The sequence below is a fragment of the Amphiura filiformis genome, chromosome 3 (assembly GCF_039555335.1).
Source record: "Amphiura filiformis chromosome 3, Afil_fr2py, whole genome shotgun sequence".
NCBI lineage: Eukaryota > Metazoa > Echinodermata > Ophiuroidea > Amphilepidida > Amphiuridae > Amphiura > Amphiura filiformis.
The window spans coordinates 33390886-33409026 of NC_092630.1; the positions used below are offsets into that span (position 1 = coordinate 33390886).

General features: G+C 33.7%; 1 protein-coding gene across 1 annotated transcript; it reads right to left on the minus strand.

Moving 5' to 3' along the window:
* Nucleotides 1–3997: 3997 nt before the first annotated feature.
* Nucleotides 3998–7598, minus strand: LOC140148396 (alpha-2Db adrenergic receptor-like). The gene has a single exon (XM_072170325.1). The coding sequence runs from the start codon at nucleotides 6334–6336 to the stop codon at nucleotides 5023–5025; it is 1314 nt and encodes a 437-aa protein (XP_072026426.1). The 5' UTR covers nucleotides 6337–7598; the 3' UTR covers nucleotides 3998–5022.
* Nucleotides 7599–18141: the final 10543 nt, after the last annotated feature.

An 18141-nucleotide genomic window follows, 5' to 3' on the forward strand; every position in this document is an offset into this window, starting at 1 on the left:
TACAAATGATACTTGAAAGAATTTAATTAGCAATACGCTATCTAATGAAGTGCCCGACGAGTTAATTAAGTACTGCACTAATGAGATACCAACCAAACACATGCAGTAATGGACAAAATCACATAACAATCCATCTAAAAATAGAATTTGTACTGCCTTGTGATTGTCGTACTTGGTTCTGAGATTATGATATGATTTGCTGGACCTTGCATATATATTTGTTCAGATTATTTCACCGTACACAGACTAAAACAACCACACACTTTCCAGTTACGTATTCAGATACATACAAACATGACGCATCACCATATTCGAATTAAACTTCATACGCAAGAGCGCTCGTCGCTTACACACACACACCCTGCTCCCCTCCGATACAAACCTGGGACACAACCACACAACCAAATGAAATGCAAGTTAAAGCACACTTAACCTCACACATCTAGCACAAATCTTTGCTAACGGCACATATTTATGTTTATACATACATTGCGCACATCTTTCCCCCACTGCACTGTACCTCACGCAACATGTATTGCTTTCTTTCTGAATATGCCGTTATGTTGACACCATCCCTCTTTACATCAACTTGAAAGTAGAGTTGATATATTCAGTGAGGTTCTCGCTTCTACTGAAGTGCATCATTATATAACTAATTCATTGAAGGCTGTCATCGTCTATATCATTTTAAGTGACAGCCAGTGAATAAATCCGTTTCAATGCTGTATTAATGATTTCTTTAGGTAAATATCCAGATTGCATCTAAAAATTAATAGTAATGAAACGACATATAGCGGAGGCGTTGTGAAATATATTCGTCGAAACAAAAGAGGTTAACGGCTTGTCCGCAAATATATGATCAGCGTGTGTAATCAACGTCTGATGCCAGATTTACTTTAATAAGCCTTCTTTCCTTAGAGGATTGCTGTAGTTCTCATTTACTCCTTTTATAGAGGCCATCTAATATATAATGAAAGCACAACATAGTGCAATTGAATACATGAATACAAAAGCCACCTAAGTCCATGCGAAGTTATTTTGAGAGAAAAACCCGTGTATCATTTTAATTCCTTCAGTTAGATTTACCTGGTCAATATGGTAAGTTTTACGTGCAATTGAGTGGATTAACCTGTATTAGGTATGACGATTAGCATTTCAGGGACTTCGTGGGGTTCATTTTAAATTTTGGACTTAGGTGGTTTTTGAATCATATACAAAGACAACAATGTTAGAATGAGATTACCACTAGTAAGATAATACAAAATAAAGCACACAGGTATGTATAATGTTGATAAGCATTCTGCCATGTAATATAAACCACACACTTTCCTTTATTAAACCCATTTTTGTTCAAAAGTCATTCCCTAGCAATGTATGTGTTACAAGTGGACTTTTATACATACTGGATTTCAATCAATGTGTTACAAGACTCAAATCATGGAATTGGGTGATTCTTTCATACATGCTATTTTTCACATGCCCAATAGACACAGAGAATGAATTTGAGTTGTTCTTTCATGCATATGACAGGCCTATGTATAGCAACAATTTCCCATGCTTAACTCAATTTGGCCAAAGTATGGACTTAGGTGGCTTTTGTATTCATATATTCAATTGTTTATTTATCTACACATTTACATTTTGTAAATGTGACATACGGAAGTAAATTAAAAACACAAGGATAAAAAAAAAAAACAAGATCGATTTTTAAAAAGAGCGCAGATTTTTCATACAATATAGATTGTGTTGTTCTCGACATTCACGCTACATATACGGTAGGGTACATTAAGAAGTATTGCTGTCGTTCAGTGCATATCGACGCTGTTATTCTAGCGCATGATGTGAAGGTTTATTTTAAAGACGTAATGTAATGTTCTCCAATATCATATTTTATTCAAAATCTTTTAATACGATTCAACTCAAAAAACGTGTCCCTACGTGCAATATGGGTATTAGTTTGCAATTTAATGAATTTCTCACATTCATTGAACTTATAGGGTCCACAACTTATAAATTCCCCCTAATACTTATTAAAATAAGTCGAAAAATATTTTACGAAATGTAAATATATAAAAAGGTATATATAGCCCTGTTTGTTTTACACATGTGGACCAATTTATAGCGTCACACATCATTGCGTACAGTCACAATGGTTAATTGTGTAAGAAAAGAGGCCATTTTAAAAGTTGAACCTGAGTCCATAGCAGTCAGGTTTTCTTCAACAAACACATGAATAGACCTGACCTACAGCATTGTTTGAGAGTTGATTCCTATGAACTCAGATGCAACTTTTCACACTGTTTAAAGCGGTTTCTTCTTTTACATAATGAACCATTGTAACTGAACACAATGACGTGTGACGCTATAATTTGGTCCATATGTGTAAAACAAATAAGGCTACCCAAACATTTTTACACCTTTGCATTTTGTCAAATATTTTTCGACTTATTCAAAAAAGTATTTTAAAAAAGAAAACTTAACAAGAACTTATAAGTTGTGGACCCTGTATCTCGAACTTACTTGAAATCATTTGGCTATTGTATTTATACATATGTGTACAATTGATAGATTTTCACGTCTTTTTTTTTCAGTCACCGTACTCCCTCTATCATGTCTATATTTGCTACCTCCCTAAGTGGATTTTTACTCGAGGTTTCGCGGTCAATAAACTGGTAGATCCCAAAATCAATTGTTCAGTTAGTGAGCCCTAATTATAATTATGTCAAGATATGTTGAATTCGATAACATACGTTTATTTTACTTTTACTGTCACTAATTATTTTATTATTACCTTTTAATGTCCATTCATTGAATACTTTTACTGTCACTAATCATTTTATTATTACCTTTTCATGACCATTTATTGAATACTTTACTTGTGATAAACGTCTGTTTAAGTTCAACTGAATGCATTCATCATGATTAATAACATGTTTTTATTTATAAAAAATAGACTATGGCATAGTCTAATACCTTCCTATCGTGATCCTACTAATAAATTGATATAAACTATAATCGATGTACATACCAGACTGTCAAAATATACTATGAATGTGACTCTAACGGCTTACAACGTACCTTCAGAAGGACGGAGTACATTTAAATAATTCTAAAATGTATCATGGAGAGAGCGGAAGACTGAAATTTATCTTTATAAGCTACAATTATTATTTTTTAATCAAGCTAATACCTCAGCAAGTCTCTACCGCCGGGTGTTGAACCCGGACCTCATGCACTAGAGGCGAGTGCCCTAACCGCAGACTGCACAACGCTCTATCATTGATATTTTGGGTGCAATGGGATGATTTGATATTCAAAGCGCGTAGATGTGACAAAGATGTAACCTTTGAACATGTGTTGGTGTTCTACGGTGTGAAGATGGTCTGTATTTTTGTAAATCCAATCACATGCACACTGATTACTAATATACCAACATGCAAACATTCTCTTAAGGGATGGGGTATGAACGTTTGGACAGTATTTATTGTGGGACATTAGAGCACATCAGACATATCAAATTGCATTCTGAATACGAAAAATGTCCTTCTGATATCAAATAATTTTGATTTTTTGAAATTCGCAATGTAATACACATTTTATGACAAATGATTAAAAATTGATATTTCTATTATTTAACATTACTCGAAGTAATCTTTATAAATCTGATGATTTATACTTAAAGTGTATGTAGGTGGGATAAAAAGCCGACGATCAATTGAAAATGTTGACCTTTCGTATTGAAGATATGGATTTTTTTCCCAAAACACAAAATTTTCAATTGATCGTCGGCTTTTCCTCCAAGCTACATACACTTTAAGAATATATCATTAGATTTATAAAATTTACTTCGAGAACTGTTATATATCAAAAATGTGAAAAATATCAAATTTTAATAATTTGTTAAAAGATTTGTATTATATCGTGAATTTCAAAAAATGAAAATTATTTGATATCAGAAAGACATTCTTCGTATTCAGAATGAGAATGCAATTCTGATGTGCTCTCATGTCCCACAAAAATACTGTCGAAACGCTCAAAACGCTCATTCCAGATCCCTTAACTCTAAACACAATAACTCATCTCAGTGGTTTAAAGCACACGAATGATTTGAGGACTCACATATCACACCATTTTACTCACACATCATATATATGTGGATTAATATATCAGCGTTGAGATATGCAAGTACATTATTTTGGCTTAGGGTTGCCTTTTAAACCATGAACACGAACCGATATTTTCAATATGTTAAAATACCATGTTAAAAATCGTCCATTAAATAAAATACTTATCGAGACCTTACAATATATAAAATAAATTGCGACGTAAACTGTATGATCAGCGTTTACACAGTGTGAATACGATTGTTCCACTCATACAATCTGACTACATTCAATGTATGGTATTTTTGTACATGGTATGCAGTACACACACGTACCGCATTCAACGACTCTTTCTCGTATTCTTATACTGTCAAAATTTGTCTTTTTAAGAAATATCAAAAAAAGCTGACATTAAATACATTCTGTTGTACTTATTACCATTATAAATGTTTTTCATATCGAAATGGTTATCTTTGTTTTGTTTTACTATGACTAAGAAAATGCACATGTTTTACAATGACTACGAAAATGTACATGTACAATTGATATGACCATGAACATCCATAAACTGCATGAGCACCTTTAGCAAACTTCACTCTGTTTTTATTTTGATTGCTAACATAATATTTCTTTGAAATTGAATTTTGCTTCTGCTAACAATTTTTTTTTACTAGCAAGTAGTCATTTGCAAATTGTAAAAAGCAATTGTGGTGTCACAATGTCTCGCTGCAAAACTGTACTAAAATATTGCACAAAACAGCTGACAAGCGACAACTAATAAATAGAAAACATGAAGTCGTAACAACCGACAGATAGGTGGGTTTGGCTTAACATCATCAAATGAGAGCAACAATTTACAACAAAAACAGTCGTGACAGTTGAACCTGAAAGTACTTAGTATATATTTTTATGACAGAAGTCAGTTTATATGTAAAATTCTTTTAAAGGCTTTCCTGAATTCTCTATTAAATATTGTGTATATTATGGGATTTAAGGCACTATTACAATAGCCAATCCAAAAGAAGAATTCAAATAACAACGGTGGAATTGCACTCACACATTTCTCACCACAGAGAGCTGTAATGACATACAACCCAAAGAATGGAAACCAACAGAGTAAAAATGTCCCCATGATTATGCCCAATATTACCGTTGCGCGTCTTTCTCTTGCTTGTGCTAGTTTACGTTTTCGTCTAGATGTTTCACCAGGTTGAAACGAAGGCCGGTTGTCGTTGATAGACGCCCCTGCACAGGAAGCTTCATACTGCGAAGGCCCTTCGTCTACATCGATATTTCCATTACTTTGTGAGTCTGGCGATCCTCCCATTCTTGAAACGCTCTGTGCATCTTGTATAATCATAACATTAGGAGCGAGTGAATGTCTATCCTTTGATTTGGCGTTAGAGTTTGGACTATGACACTTTTGATTTGGTTCATCTGTATCAACAAGTTCATATGTCAGTCTTGTAGACGTCGTGACAGCTTGTGTTGTCGTAACCATGCTCTTCCCATATACAGGTTTGCGGAGGGCAGTTCTGGCATGACGCTTAGCGGCGCCCCAAATCTTTATATAAAATACAACCATGACAAAAGCAGGGATGAAAAATGATCCCATAGTGGAATAGAGAATATACCCAATCTGGTTACTTATATTACATTCTAGGCATTCTTGATTTTGGGGTTCTTCTTGGTCTCTCCATCCAAATAATGGAGGCACAGATATCATAGTGGATAGTACCCAAACTGAGGCAATCATGATACGTGCCCTGCGACCAGTTCTCCATTTGGCATATTGGATCGGTTTGGTAATGCAAAAATACCGGTCTAGACTTATCAAGCAAAGACTAAGTATTGACGCTGTACATGCTAAAACATCCAATACCAACCAAAGGAGGCAAAGAAAAGGACCAAACACCCAACAACCATATAAATTGGCAACTATACCTAAAGGCATAATTAAAACCCCAACCATAAGGTCAGCTGCTGCCAAACTAACAAGAAACCAGTATTGGATGCTTTTCAAAGATCGGTCATTTCCAGTTACTGCAATGCATACGAGAGAGTTACCAACCACGATGATTACAACGATTATAGCTACGATTATTGCTGATGATATAATTCGGAATTCTGAAAATCCGCTTGGTGGGTTCGGAAGCCTCTCTGCCACCGTAGAGGTAAACAACATGTCATCTGGGATTAAAGTGGTAAAAGAATCATTCAAAAACGCTGCCATTGTACTTCATATTCGAGATTTCCACGAAAGAAGTAGAAAACAAAAACGTTCAAAAAATACCGTCGTTGTCTTTTCTTTCAATTATTGTCACTGTACATATTTGATTTGTTTCTGATATTGACTATTATTCGAAAAAACCGCTCCATTGTCATGATTGTCATTTCAGTTTGTACGTGTAGAGTATATTGCATTCTTATGTGTAAATAATGTTATTTTCTTCGGTACCTCACATGATCGATGATGAAAGACGTGAATACGATTTGTATTGGCAGTCCACAATATTATTTACATAACTATGATTACATGGCATTTGCTGCATCGTTAACGTCACTAGTCCATGCTTCTTGAATTTGGCAACATGGAAATGTCAGTCTCTGTGATCACATAGTTACTATGGGAATACACTAGTAGAGATGAAATTTAACATAATAAAAAGTCCGGTTCACCTATATAAAACCCGACCACTTGGATAAAATGTCACTGCTATCGGTGATGAAAGTAATTGCTGTGGTATCTACAGTGGCTAGTTTGAGCAGTTAGCAATTGATTGACATTGTGTGTTCATGCATTGAACTTTATCTCAGACACCGTTACTAGGTAATGGGAGAAGCGGTAGGCTGTATAGATTTACTTCCCTGATTTGACAGCGTTTGCACAGTTAATGCACTACACATTGACGAACAGTCCTCAATTAGTTGTAAAAACACGCCATACCATACAGTTCTGCAATAAAAATGTGCTGTTTCAAATCAATATTGTACATGTAGAAATATAGTTCTTGTGATTGTTGTTTATGATGCAGTTGTGACTCTCACGTTGCGGATTACTAAAATGTGCGTTATATTCCTGCGGCAAAGCTTCAGAGTAGTGTAGTGGCTCGTCCAAATGTCTGAAACTCTTACCTTGCCAATGGTCACTTGTATTATAAGCGTTTTTCGCAATCCCTCGGATGCTCGTGTAGATGCCTCTAGACAAGTTGAAATCAAACCATTTTCAGTACTACGTTATTTGCATGGTTAACACGGAAATCGTCTCGAAGAAGATGTTAACATGGTGAAGAGCGAGTCAGATAGAGTTTAATCAATCATTAATAGACGTATTCCCTTGTCGTTGTACCTTGCGAAGAATTTCTCGCTTAATAAACACTTCTGAACACAACTGCACAGAAGTAACCGTGTGACTTGTGTATGACATGTGCACTTGTTACACAGCGAGTTAAAACTAACTGGCCTCTGCCGTCGTCTGCTAGTTTTATTGTGAGCTTGATTTATCCTGGTTATGTATGTTCCTGCACTAAACATATAGTCACGCCTATTCGCAGAGGCGCTCATTGCTAAGAATCATTTGTATCACTAAATGTAGGGGGCGCTATGAAAGATTTGTATGTGTGTGTATCAGTGAACTGGTGTGCCAATGGTGTGCCAATGATTGAGTAGTATTGACTAACAGCAAACATCGAGCAAGCATTCCAGAGTTCGTGATCAGTAAGGTTGGTTGCTAGTGAGTTTTTGATTTTAAACAATATGTACTAGTACTAAGATAGCAACCAGATACATAACGAAAATAACGATTTTGATGCAATAGGCGGAAACAATTCTGAAACAGTTGGTGCATGATTAGTGAACTTTTCATACATTAAATAACATTAATATCAGGAGGAGTCCTGTTTTCGAAGGATTTCACTCATATTTAGAATCAATTAAGGATCTGGATGAATGAGCGTTTTGAGCGTTTCGACAGTATTTTTGTGGGACATGAGAGCACATCAGACATATCGAATTGCATTCTGAATACGAAGAATGTCTTTTGATATCAAATAATTTTCATTTTTGAAATTCACGATATAATACAAATTTTATGACAAATTATTAAAATATGATATTTTTCACATTTTTGATATATAACAGTCCTCGAAGTAAATTTTATAAATCTAATAATATATTCTTAAAGTGTATATCTTCATACGAAAGGTCAAAATTTTCAATTGATCGTCGGCTTTTCATCCCACCTACATACACTTTAAGTACATATCATCAGATTTATAAAGTTTACTTCGAGTACTGTTAAATATCAAAATATAAATTTTAATCATTTGCCATAAAATGTGTATTACATTGCGAATTTCAAAAATCAAAATTATTCGATATCAGAAGGACATTCTTTGTATTTAGGATACAATTCGATATGTCTGATGTGCTCTAATGTCCCACAATAAATACTGTCCAAACGCTCATACCCCATCCCTTAAGTAATATCTTTTTCTTGTGTTGCTGTATATTTGTTTTTATTTGCAATGAAACTGGCACCCACTCAACTATTTTTTCTCGTGCGTATTACAATATTCACATTTAACACGAAACGTGTTATACAAACGTTTTAATGTCTGAATATATTAAGGGGATATTTTTGAACGCTTCCTGCAAAACATTATTTTGCCAAAACATATTTTACAATAAGATCTTGACTACATTTATAAAATAGTGTTGTTCATATAAAAACGTTATAAAAACGTTATCATGATCTTTGTATAACTCGACATGTTATTAAAACGTTCTGACCAAAACCAAAACACGTTTATAACACGCTTATAACGTTTTAAAAAAGTTTTGTATTTTCTGGCACAATTAGTTTGAACATTTTCACTTCTGTTCTAGCGAGAACAAAATTACTATTTACAAAATTTTACTCAAGAAAGAATAAAAACATATAAATTACATCATTGGTTTATTTTGAACGTTCAAGAATATTAAAAAAAGGACCAACATAAATACCAAGCAGTTAATCAGTAAAATGGAAATGCGAATTATGTGACGTCGCGTATCCCCTGTTCACTTATTGTGATTTATGTCGTTTGTTAATATCAAAACCTCAGTAGAGATTGTACAGAGCCATTATGCTATATGCTACTATATAGTATTTGAGGGTGATAACATCAGAGACTTGTCAGGTCTCTCGGTACTTCCTACTTTCATTAACTTCAGTTTTTTTGCTGCTTAAAACAATACCAATAGATGGTGGAATAGGAACGGCACGCTCTTAAGTCTATCCGGACGTATGTACACTGTGAATAATAGCTATTCTTGGTTGTTTATTAACTTATTATTTTAGTTTTCCCGATCCAGATGATGACCTTGGGGATAAGGTCACACTATGATGGGAAAGAGCCCCATTCAAATAACTCTCAGAATTAAAAGATCGGTTGTGCTCCAGGATACGGAAAGTTTCCATTGATTATGGTATTGTATAACGAAGTAACGGGCAATTTGAAGATATTTACATTGATCAATAAGCAATGATATTCTTTTCTCTCTTTTTCTCTCAATCTTTTTTGCACATACACCCAACACCCTACTTATACCACACCCATCCCTCCCCCGTGAATAAATACAAAACATACGAATGTACAAATACAAATTAGTTGAATACTAATTTCAAACCTCCCAGATAGTATTATGTATTATTTAAAGCTTCTTCTTGAGTCACATTGCATTCATCAATATCAATCACAGTTTTCTAGGACACCCATTGAACCGAACCAGCCGATAAACCTCCATAATGAAAGCGGATGAATAACCTATTTTTATCATTCTTCTCTTCGGTTAACAAAACTCAATTAATAGACGCTCACATTTGCCCTTTTCGACAATGGTATCTGATCTTGCTTTTATAGCAAATGTGTTTATTTTATTGGAAATAATTTAAATTGACGTCTGCAGGGCAGTATATTGTGTTCAGTTCTCAGCTTACCTCATTTATCTAAAATCGTACCAGAAATGCATATTAATTTTTGTGTTTTTCCCACGTAGAGAAAATGTTTAAATAATAATGTATAGTGCGTTTTCCGTTTTAATTCGAATGAATATTATAGTAGGTTAATATTTGGTGACCTGTATTTATTTCATTGCGTCAGACCGTAGACTGAAAAAATACACTTGAACAAAATCTAACTTGCCAAATAGTCAACTACCCATGATGTATTACTATTATTATTATTATTATTATTATTATTATTATTATTATTATTATTATTATTATTATTATTATTATTATTATTATTATTGTTGTTGTTGTTGTTGTTGTTGTTGTTGTTGTAGTTATTGTAATATCAGTAATAGAAGTGTATGTCTGTGTGTTTAGTATACAAATATTGAATGTTTATGAGTACATGGGTAAGAATATTTTCATGACTTGAAATATAGACTGTGCCATTCAACGAAGCTTTGCCGAGTTGAATGGAACAGTTCATATTTCACCGAATGAAAATATTCTTTCCATTGAACGAATAAAAACATTCAATATTTGTTTTATATACCTCATATAAAATTCTTTATCTTCCACTTAATTTTATAAATCACAAGGAAAACAAAATAAATTATAAAAATATTACAAACTGTATTTATTTTAGAAACGACATCCATACCTATAATTGACGAGTCGATGTGGTCACCGTTCGAGATATACGCCCGCGTCTGTCAGCGTTGTCATGGTAGCTGCGCGCCAGTGCAAAGGAAAATGGACTGTTGCACTGGCGCAGAGAGCAATAGTCTTTTTCTATAAATAGCAAAATCATTCAATAGTAATTGAGCAATCAATTATAAGAATCTTTGTATGAGTTATATAAAGGTTAATAACTGCGCATCGGTTATTTGGAGGTAAGGGCATTGTGAAATATCTAATTTTGCCTCTGGAACCGAGGGATATTCCGAGGTCCAAAGCAAACTGTTTAGATTTTTCACAATGCCCGACAGATACAAAATTATTAACCTCATTCATAACCGTCACTTTGATCTCTTCCTCAACAGTTGGTAAGAATAAACCATTTTTACATTTTCCCTTTTCAAAAAGCGAACAGGCTAAAACAGGACGACCAACAACAAAAGTGCGTATATGCAAATATGGTAGCGCGCAATCCAAATACGGCGTTCGCGTTTTTACAAATAATAAAAATGGGTCACACGCATCGTGCATATTCATGAGGTTATGAATGTAGAATAAACTATATGATTTTTTTGTTTTTATTATTCTCTCTGCAACTCGCTACATACTCGCGCCTTGACAAGCGTGTTCTGCGCAGATGCGACCGATGCCGTCTACCGTGTGATAGACGACATGCAGGAACCAATGAACAAGCTAAACCACAGTCACTGTCACTGATAAGAATATTGGATTTTTATAAAGAGCAAAAGCATGCTGTATATTGCTATTGTGGGCTGCTATTAATTTCAGTTTAACACACGCTTGACAAAATCCAAAAATAAAATGGTTGCATATTAAGCTTAGATGTCATAAACCTGATCTTATGGCTCGACATTCAGCTATTTATTTATCACGATGGAGCGGCGTATGGAAACAGTAAGTCAACAAAAACTCAAGTAGATGAGAAATTGACTCATCCGGTACAGCCTCGCACCTTCTCTCTTTACTTGTAAAATAACCATGTCACAACGTAGTTTTAAATACTTAACCATTCCAGCTGCGTAGACATTTGGCGTGTTCAATTGATGTTCGTTAGAAGTACGAGGAGATCAAATAAGGGTGTTAAAGTAAACAGTTACTGGAACATGGTTAAAATGATAAATCATGAACAAACAATCGGGCAAACAATATCAAGAATATTCACTATGGACATTGCCTGTATATAAAAGGGATAAAACTGTTACTGGTCAAAGATTTGCTTGTGCGTGCCGTCCATTTCAACGGATTCACACGGGGTTTTTTAAAGTTACGTAGCGCGTCAACTCGAAATGTCTATGTCCTTAGGATAGAGGGACAGTAACATTATGAAGTAATTGCGAACATTCAGGGCGCTTTGCATTTTAAAGCTTTGTTTGCATAGTTATTTACAAATGATGAAGAACCAATTAACAGTATACTGCTGATTAATAAAGGAAAAATAAAACACAATAAAAACATGTATAAATGGCCCAATTACGTCTCAAATAAATAATGAAATAAATAGCGCCCTCATGTTGTACAAAGTCCAAAGTGTATGGATAAATAAGTATAAAGTAAATAAATAGATGAATAAATGCATAAATCTATCTATTGAGACATACGTTTTGTATAAATACTTAGATGAGTTAGATGAGTCTGATATTCTGATTCATTAGATACCGCTCACAATTACACCCGTGATCTACCAGTAAGTATTCCGCTGCAATGTGATCGCCATTCGGTATGTAATACTGTAGCGAAAAATTAACAGGATAACAAGATACTTAATTCGATAAGTCTGTTGATAAAGGAAAGTTGAGAGATGTGTTTATTCACAAAGCAACTTAGTTTAGAAACTCAATCCGTGCAAGTTTGGAGTGTTACTTAAAGGTCGAAATTCTGCTATGGTCATTCCTGTGAAAAGCACTCGCGTGTTTATATTTGGTCTAAAGGTTCCACAAAAGCAAAGCATTACATTTTTGCCACAACAGTCAACAAGGTCAGTTTACATGACTAAGATTGCACTTACGCATTCATGTGAGTGTGACCAAAATATTGTTTTGTATGGTCCGGTTGCACTTGGGAAATTGAACAGAAAACAAAATCGTTTAAGGCCACAGGATCTTTTTGTCAAAATCTATCCTCAAATTTGATGCAGATTTCCACGTAAAAACAGCGGCATGACCTACGGGAAATATATAAATTAAATAATAAAGGAATCTTAGATTTCCACCTTCAGTTTTTGTTTAAAAATAAATATCGTAGGAAGAAAAGTCACAGTGCATCTAAAAGGTTAAGGTAGAGAGGAATAATAGTTTTTATTTATTTCATTCAAATTTAAGAATCCATTGTTACGTCACTATACTATTGGAGAAGTAATGTTAATATGCATCATTTGAATAAATAGATCATGCTTTTCTTGGTGACTTTACGACCGAACATTTTCAGTGCTCCGCTCTTGGCCAACATTAATTAAAATTCAAATTGTTGAGCCATACTTTGTATTTTTAACACGTAGCAAAATAATTTTTTGCCAGCATCTTGCCAAATCATACACTTTTTCATAAGCTCCCGTTCAATTATTTTTGCGATTCAGGTACTTGTTTTATCATTTTTGTGTCAAATTGGTTCTAGGCTTACTATCTTTATTTTATTCACCATTTATATCCCAAGCTAAATGTATACATCCTTTATGTTATATGTAATTCAAGTTTCAAGAACAGGTAACCTCCAAACCCGGCCTCCAAACAACATTCTGTTTAGAATGTTTTGTATCAAGTTTTCACAAATGTTTTTGGAATGTTAAAAACGTTTTTATACACTTATATAACACGACATTTAAACGTTTTCTGTAAAACATTTTGTGTTTGCCGGGCAGTAGATTATCAAAAAATGTTTTTTTAATGAAAACGTTTTATACCCTTAATATACCCTTTATATAACCCGACATTTAAACGTTTTCTGACAACCTTTTATAACCTTTTGCGAATGATGTCGAAAACTTTTTGTGTTTGCTGGGATGCCTCAATTCCAGGTCCCTTTAAATTAAATAATGCTCCTAAGTCTTTATCCAACTAATATTTTGTTGTTATTTGTTTATTTGTTTTGGTTGAAAGCAAAAATAAAGCACACAAGGAAATGAATTGTAACATATTATTTTGACAGAACTATTTTCCCCCAAGGAATATCAACATTTAATGTTTCAATGTTATTTACTGTCCATTAATATAATTTTCTGTCAAAATTTTTACTCAAGGAAATGAAGGAGCCCTCAGCGATTTATGTCGACGGTAAACATACAAATAAAAGATAGCTATATCGTGTCGGTATAAAAGTTGAATTTTAACTTTTTGAAGACTCCGTTAGAATAATATTCATAAGCTGTGTCCTACAAGTGCCCGCTGGCTTATATCGTCAAATAATATTCTGGAAATTTGATAAGGCTTAGCATTTTCTATTAATGGTTCTGTTCTGTATATGTTGTCTTTAGATTTGTTTTTTTTTTAAAACAAACACGATCCGATTTATTGTTGTTGAAATATAGCTAATGGTCGGTATGACGGTTTAAGATGTCATTATAATTTGAAATATGCCCGTTTCTAGTTTGACGTAATTCATCAGTTGAAGCCTTCTCAATGACAAAAATATGTTTAATGAAGACTTTTAAAAGCTTTCTGAAACTTGTTATACCAATGGCAAACTTAGTACTAGCACATCGTAACGCAATGATTACGACATTCTCCTTTGGTGCATTAGGTCACCGGTTCAATCTTCAGGACCACCTATTTTCCACTGATGTATCGACTGGAAAATGTCTAGAATTTAGCTATTGGCAAAATCAACCGATACAGTTTAGTTTTCACTATCTCCTTCACATATTTAGAACGGTGTATATTCCCGGGTGTATTATTATGACCCAAAAGTACTCCCTTGGAGCATTGCCGAGAGGTAGGGGAATAAATAAATAAATAAATAAATAAATAAATAAATAAATAAATAAATAAATAAATAAATAAATAAATAAATAAATAAATAAATAAATAAATAAATAAATAAATAAATAAATAAATAAATAAATAAATAAATAAATAAATAAATAAATAAATAAATAAATAAATAAATAAATAGTACGCGAAGCAAAAGTAATCGCAACTACCGTAAATACACCATGCGCTGATAAGACTTCCATTTGCAGTCGTATAACCTTATAGTCTACCACGCCCTATGTTAGATAAGACCTGCATATTACGATTACATCTCTCGTGGTTGGCTGAGTGTTTATATCAAACAGCTTAAAGCTCTCAAGATGTCTGGAAGATTACAAAATATAAATAAATGCCTGATTCAATTGAGGTATCATGTAAAAGAAAACACGTACATGCATGGAGTCTTATATCTGATCTCGTGCGCTAGTTTGTAATGTTTGAATGTTTCCATGTTCCAGTTTTTGATGCGTAAGCCTGTTTGTATGATTATATTAGGCTGGCGGGTAAGCATCATTAATTGATCTCGTACACTGGTATGTAATGTGTTGTTTGTACTGTTCACTCTTGACTGCTCATATCCATAAGTACCAGACTTGAGTCCTGTTTATCATTGACAGTCTGTGTAGCTCAGTGGCAGAGCGCTCGCCCGACAAGCGAGAGGTCTGGGGTTCAAGTCCCCGCACAGGCAGGTATGTCCGGAATTATTACTCTGTATATCTGCCTATGCATGTTATGTTTCCATTTGTAAATTCATGTTTAAATGTGCTAGTGACCGATACGTAATTCTTCTTTCCCTGTATATTGATATATTAAGAATAACGATTAAGCATCATTAATTTGATCTCGTGCGCTAGTTTGTAATGTGTGAATGTTTCCATGTTCCAGTGTATGATGCGTAAGCCTCTTCCTCTGTTTGTATGATAAGAATGTTACGGAATATTAATTATCTTGCTTCTTACTGAGCAAAAGAACGCATAGTTTACTTATTCGGTTTACGAAATTCCAAGCCCCATTAAATTAACACCCTGGCCCAGTTTAATCAAGTTGTTATTTCTTACATAGAGTCAAATATCTGGAGTCAAAATCTCGAGTTAAATATTGTCAAGATAAATTTAGAATCCTATATTCGTTCCGTCTGCATTTTATTGTGATTCAAAAGAAAATTTATCGGTAACACTTTGTGGTAAAATCTCTACCTAAATCTTGTTCTATTAAAATCATTTCAAGTAGCAAAAGAGTAAGATGATACGCCCGGGAGATATTATGACGAAATGTGCTTATAGTCATACTAGCATGCTTAGTAAGATTAGTTTACCCATTGGTGATAGTTCATTTAACTATAGCTAATACGTCATTTTCGAATGCGATGGATTAACAGAACGTTGCTAAAGCTTTTAATCATTTTACTTTTTTGAGACAAGACACAATAAAGTTGTAGATAAATTGTATTCGATATTGGTTCTCATATCTATTATAGATTATACATAAGCATTTTCATTTTATCTATCCTTGAAAATAACCATTCTCCTAGCATGCTAAATAATTTCATCCCCAGTTGTGATAAAGCTCCCACTCTAATTCCATGAGACAGAATTTATAATCTGAATCAGTGGGATGTCTTAAGGGTGCCTATACATGATTTACCGACAAGTGACTCATTTCGGGGTGCAATCATGAATTTATTAAAATAATGTAATTTCCGCGGCGTCAATGGGACTCGAACCAGCGATCCGTTACTGTTTATCCGTCGCTGTTTATGAAACCAGTTCTTTAACGCTAGGCCACGGAGGCAGTGGACGGATTCGAGTGTAATATAAAACATAAATCTCATAATGATGTGTTAGGCCTTTTGTTTATATAAAAAAACACATTTTGTAAAGATGGAATAAATAGCACGAACATTAAGGGAAGGTCTCAAATAAATAATGAAGACACTGATACGATATTGTTTCTGATGATATTGTTTCTGTCAATCATTACACTATATTTTTACTCCAAGGGCTCTTTGATTTCTTCAAATAATTTTTATAATGATATGAATGATGTTTTTTATAGAGTGAATCCCATGGCCCTCTATAATTATGCACAAATGATCCTGCTGCCTTAAGGTTAGCAACTATTTGTAACTGTTTTGCGATTTGGTAGTTCACAGTATCTTGTGCTATAATTTTGAGTCATGTATACGATCAGCTACTGCAAACAACTACACACCCTGGAGATGAGAGTAGGAGGACCAGATGTGGTGTAGCGGCTGTATCGGCGCATTACTGATGAAATCTTCCGCACGGAAGATGAAACGTCTAAAACGTGAGTAATACTCTGGACTTGAACAACATAATCTGATATTTAATTTAATCATATCAGTCCTACGTCCAACACTTTGGGGTAAGTGGGACACATGCTGGGGTAGGGGTAAATTTGACACATATGTTTATGATATTATTACATTAAAAGAACATATTTTACAGCAATGCATATTTATATTGGACATTTTGGCATTATTAACATAATTATACCAAAAGAGAGTAATATTATACTATCATTATGTTTATTAATTTCATCTGAATACATGAGGCAGATATTTATCTTGGTTTTTAGTGACAAAACCCAAAAAAACACGATTTGCGATCAATAATCAAGTCATTCAATAGGCGTGTTCAGTATTAATTTAATTTTTGAGCTTGTTGGCGGCATTATATGCAATTTAGCAATTTCAAGAACCACTCTCCCACCTACCACAAGTGGATGGAGTAAGTGGGACACCAATAGAAAAAGTTAGAGGACATCTCCCATTCACCCAAATTGGGAAAGCTACCCAGCAAACACAAAACGTTTTCGACATCATTCGCAAATGGTTATAAAAGGTTGTCAGAAAACGTTTAAATGTCGGGTTATATAAAGGGTATATTAAGTGTATAAAACGTTTGCATAACCTTAAAAAACATTTTTGATAATCTACTGCTCAGCAAACAAAAATGATTTACAATAAACGTTTAAATGTCGGGTTATATAAAGGGTATAAAAACGTTTTAATAACAAGTAGCAATATTATTGAAAACTTGATACAAAATATTTTAAACAGAATGTTATTTTGGGGTTGAACAAATATTTTGCGAAAAATGTTTGCCCAAAATATTTTCAATAACATTTTAAAAACGTTTTCATGACCTTTATATAACCCCACATTTATTAAAAAGTTTTGAAAAAACATTTTAAGAACATTTCTGTGTTTGCTGGGTTCAAATATTTTAACATAATGTTATTTAAGTATTGACACAATATTTGGCAAAATGTTAGCAAAAAATAGTTTACAATAACATTGTTTGAAAACATTTAAAAATATTGTTGTAGTGTGTTTTCATACAAAACGTTTTGACACGTTATC

Coding starts and splice junctions, on each gene's coding strand:
- LOC140148396 (XM_072170325.1), bottom strand. CDS start 6,336: ATGGCAGCGTTTTTGAATGATTCTTTTACCACTTTAATCCCAGATGAC.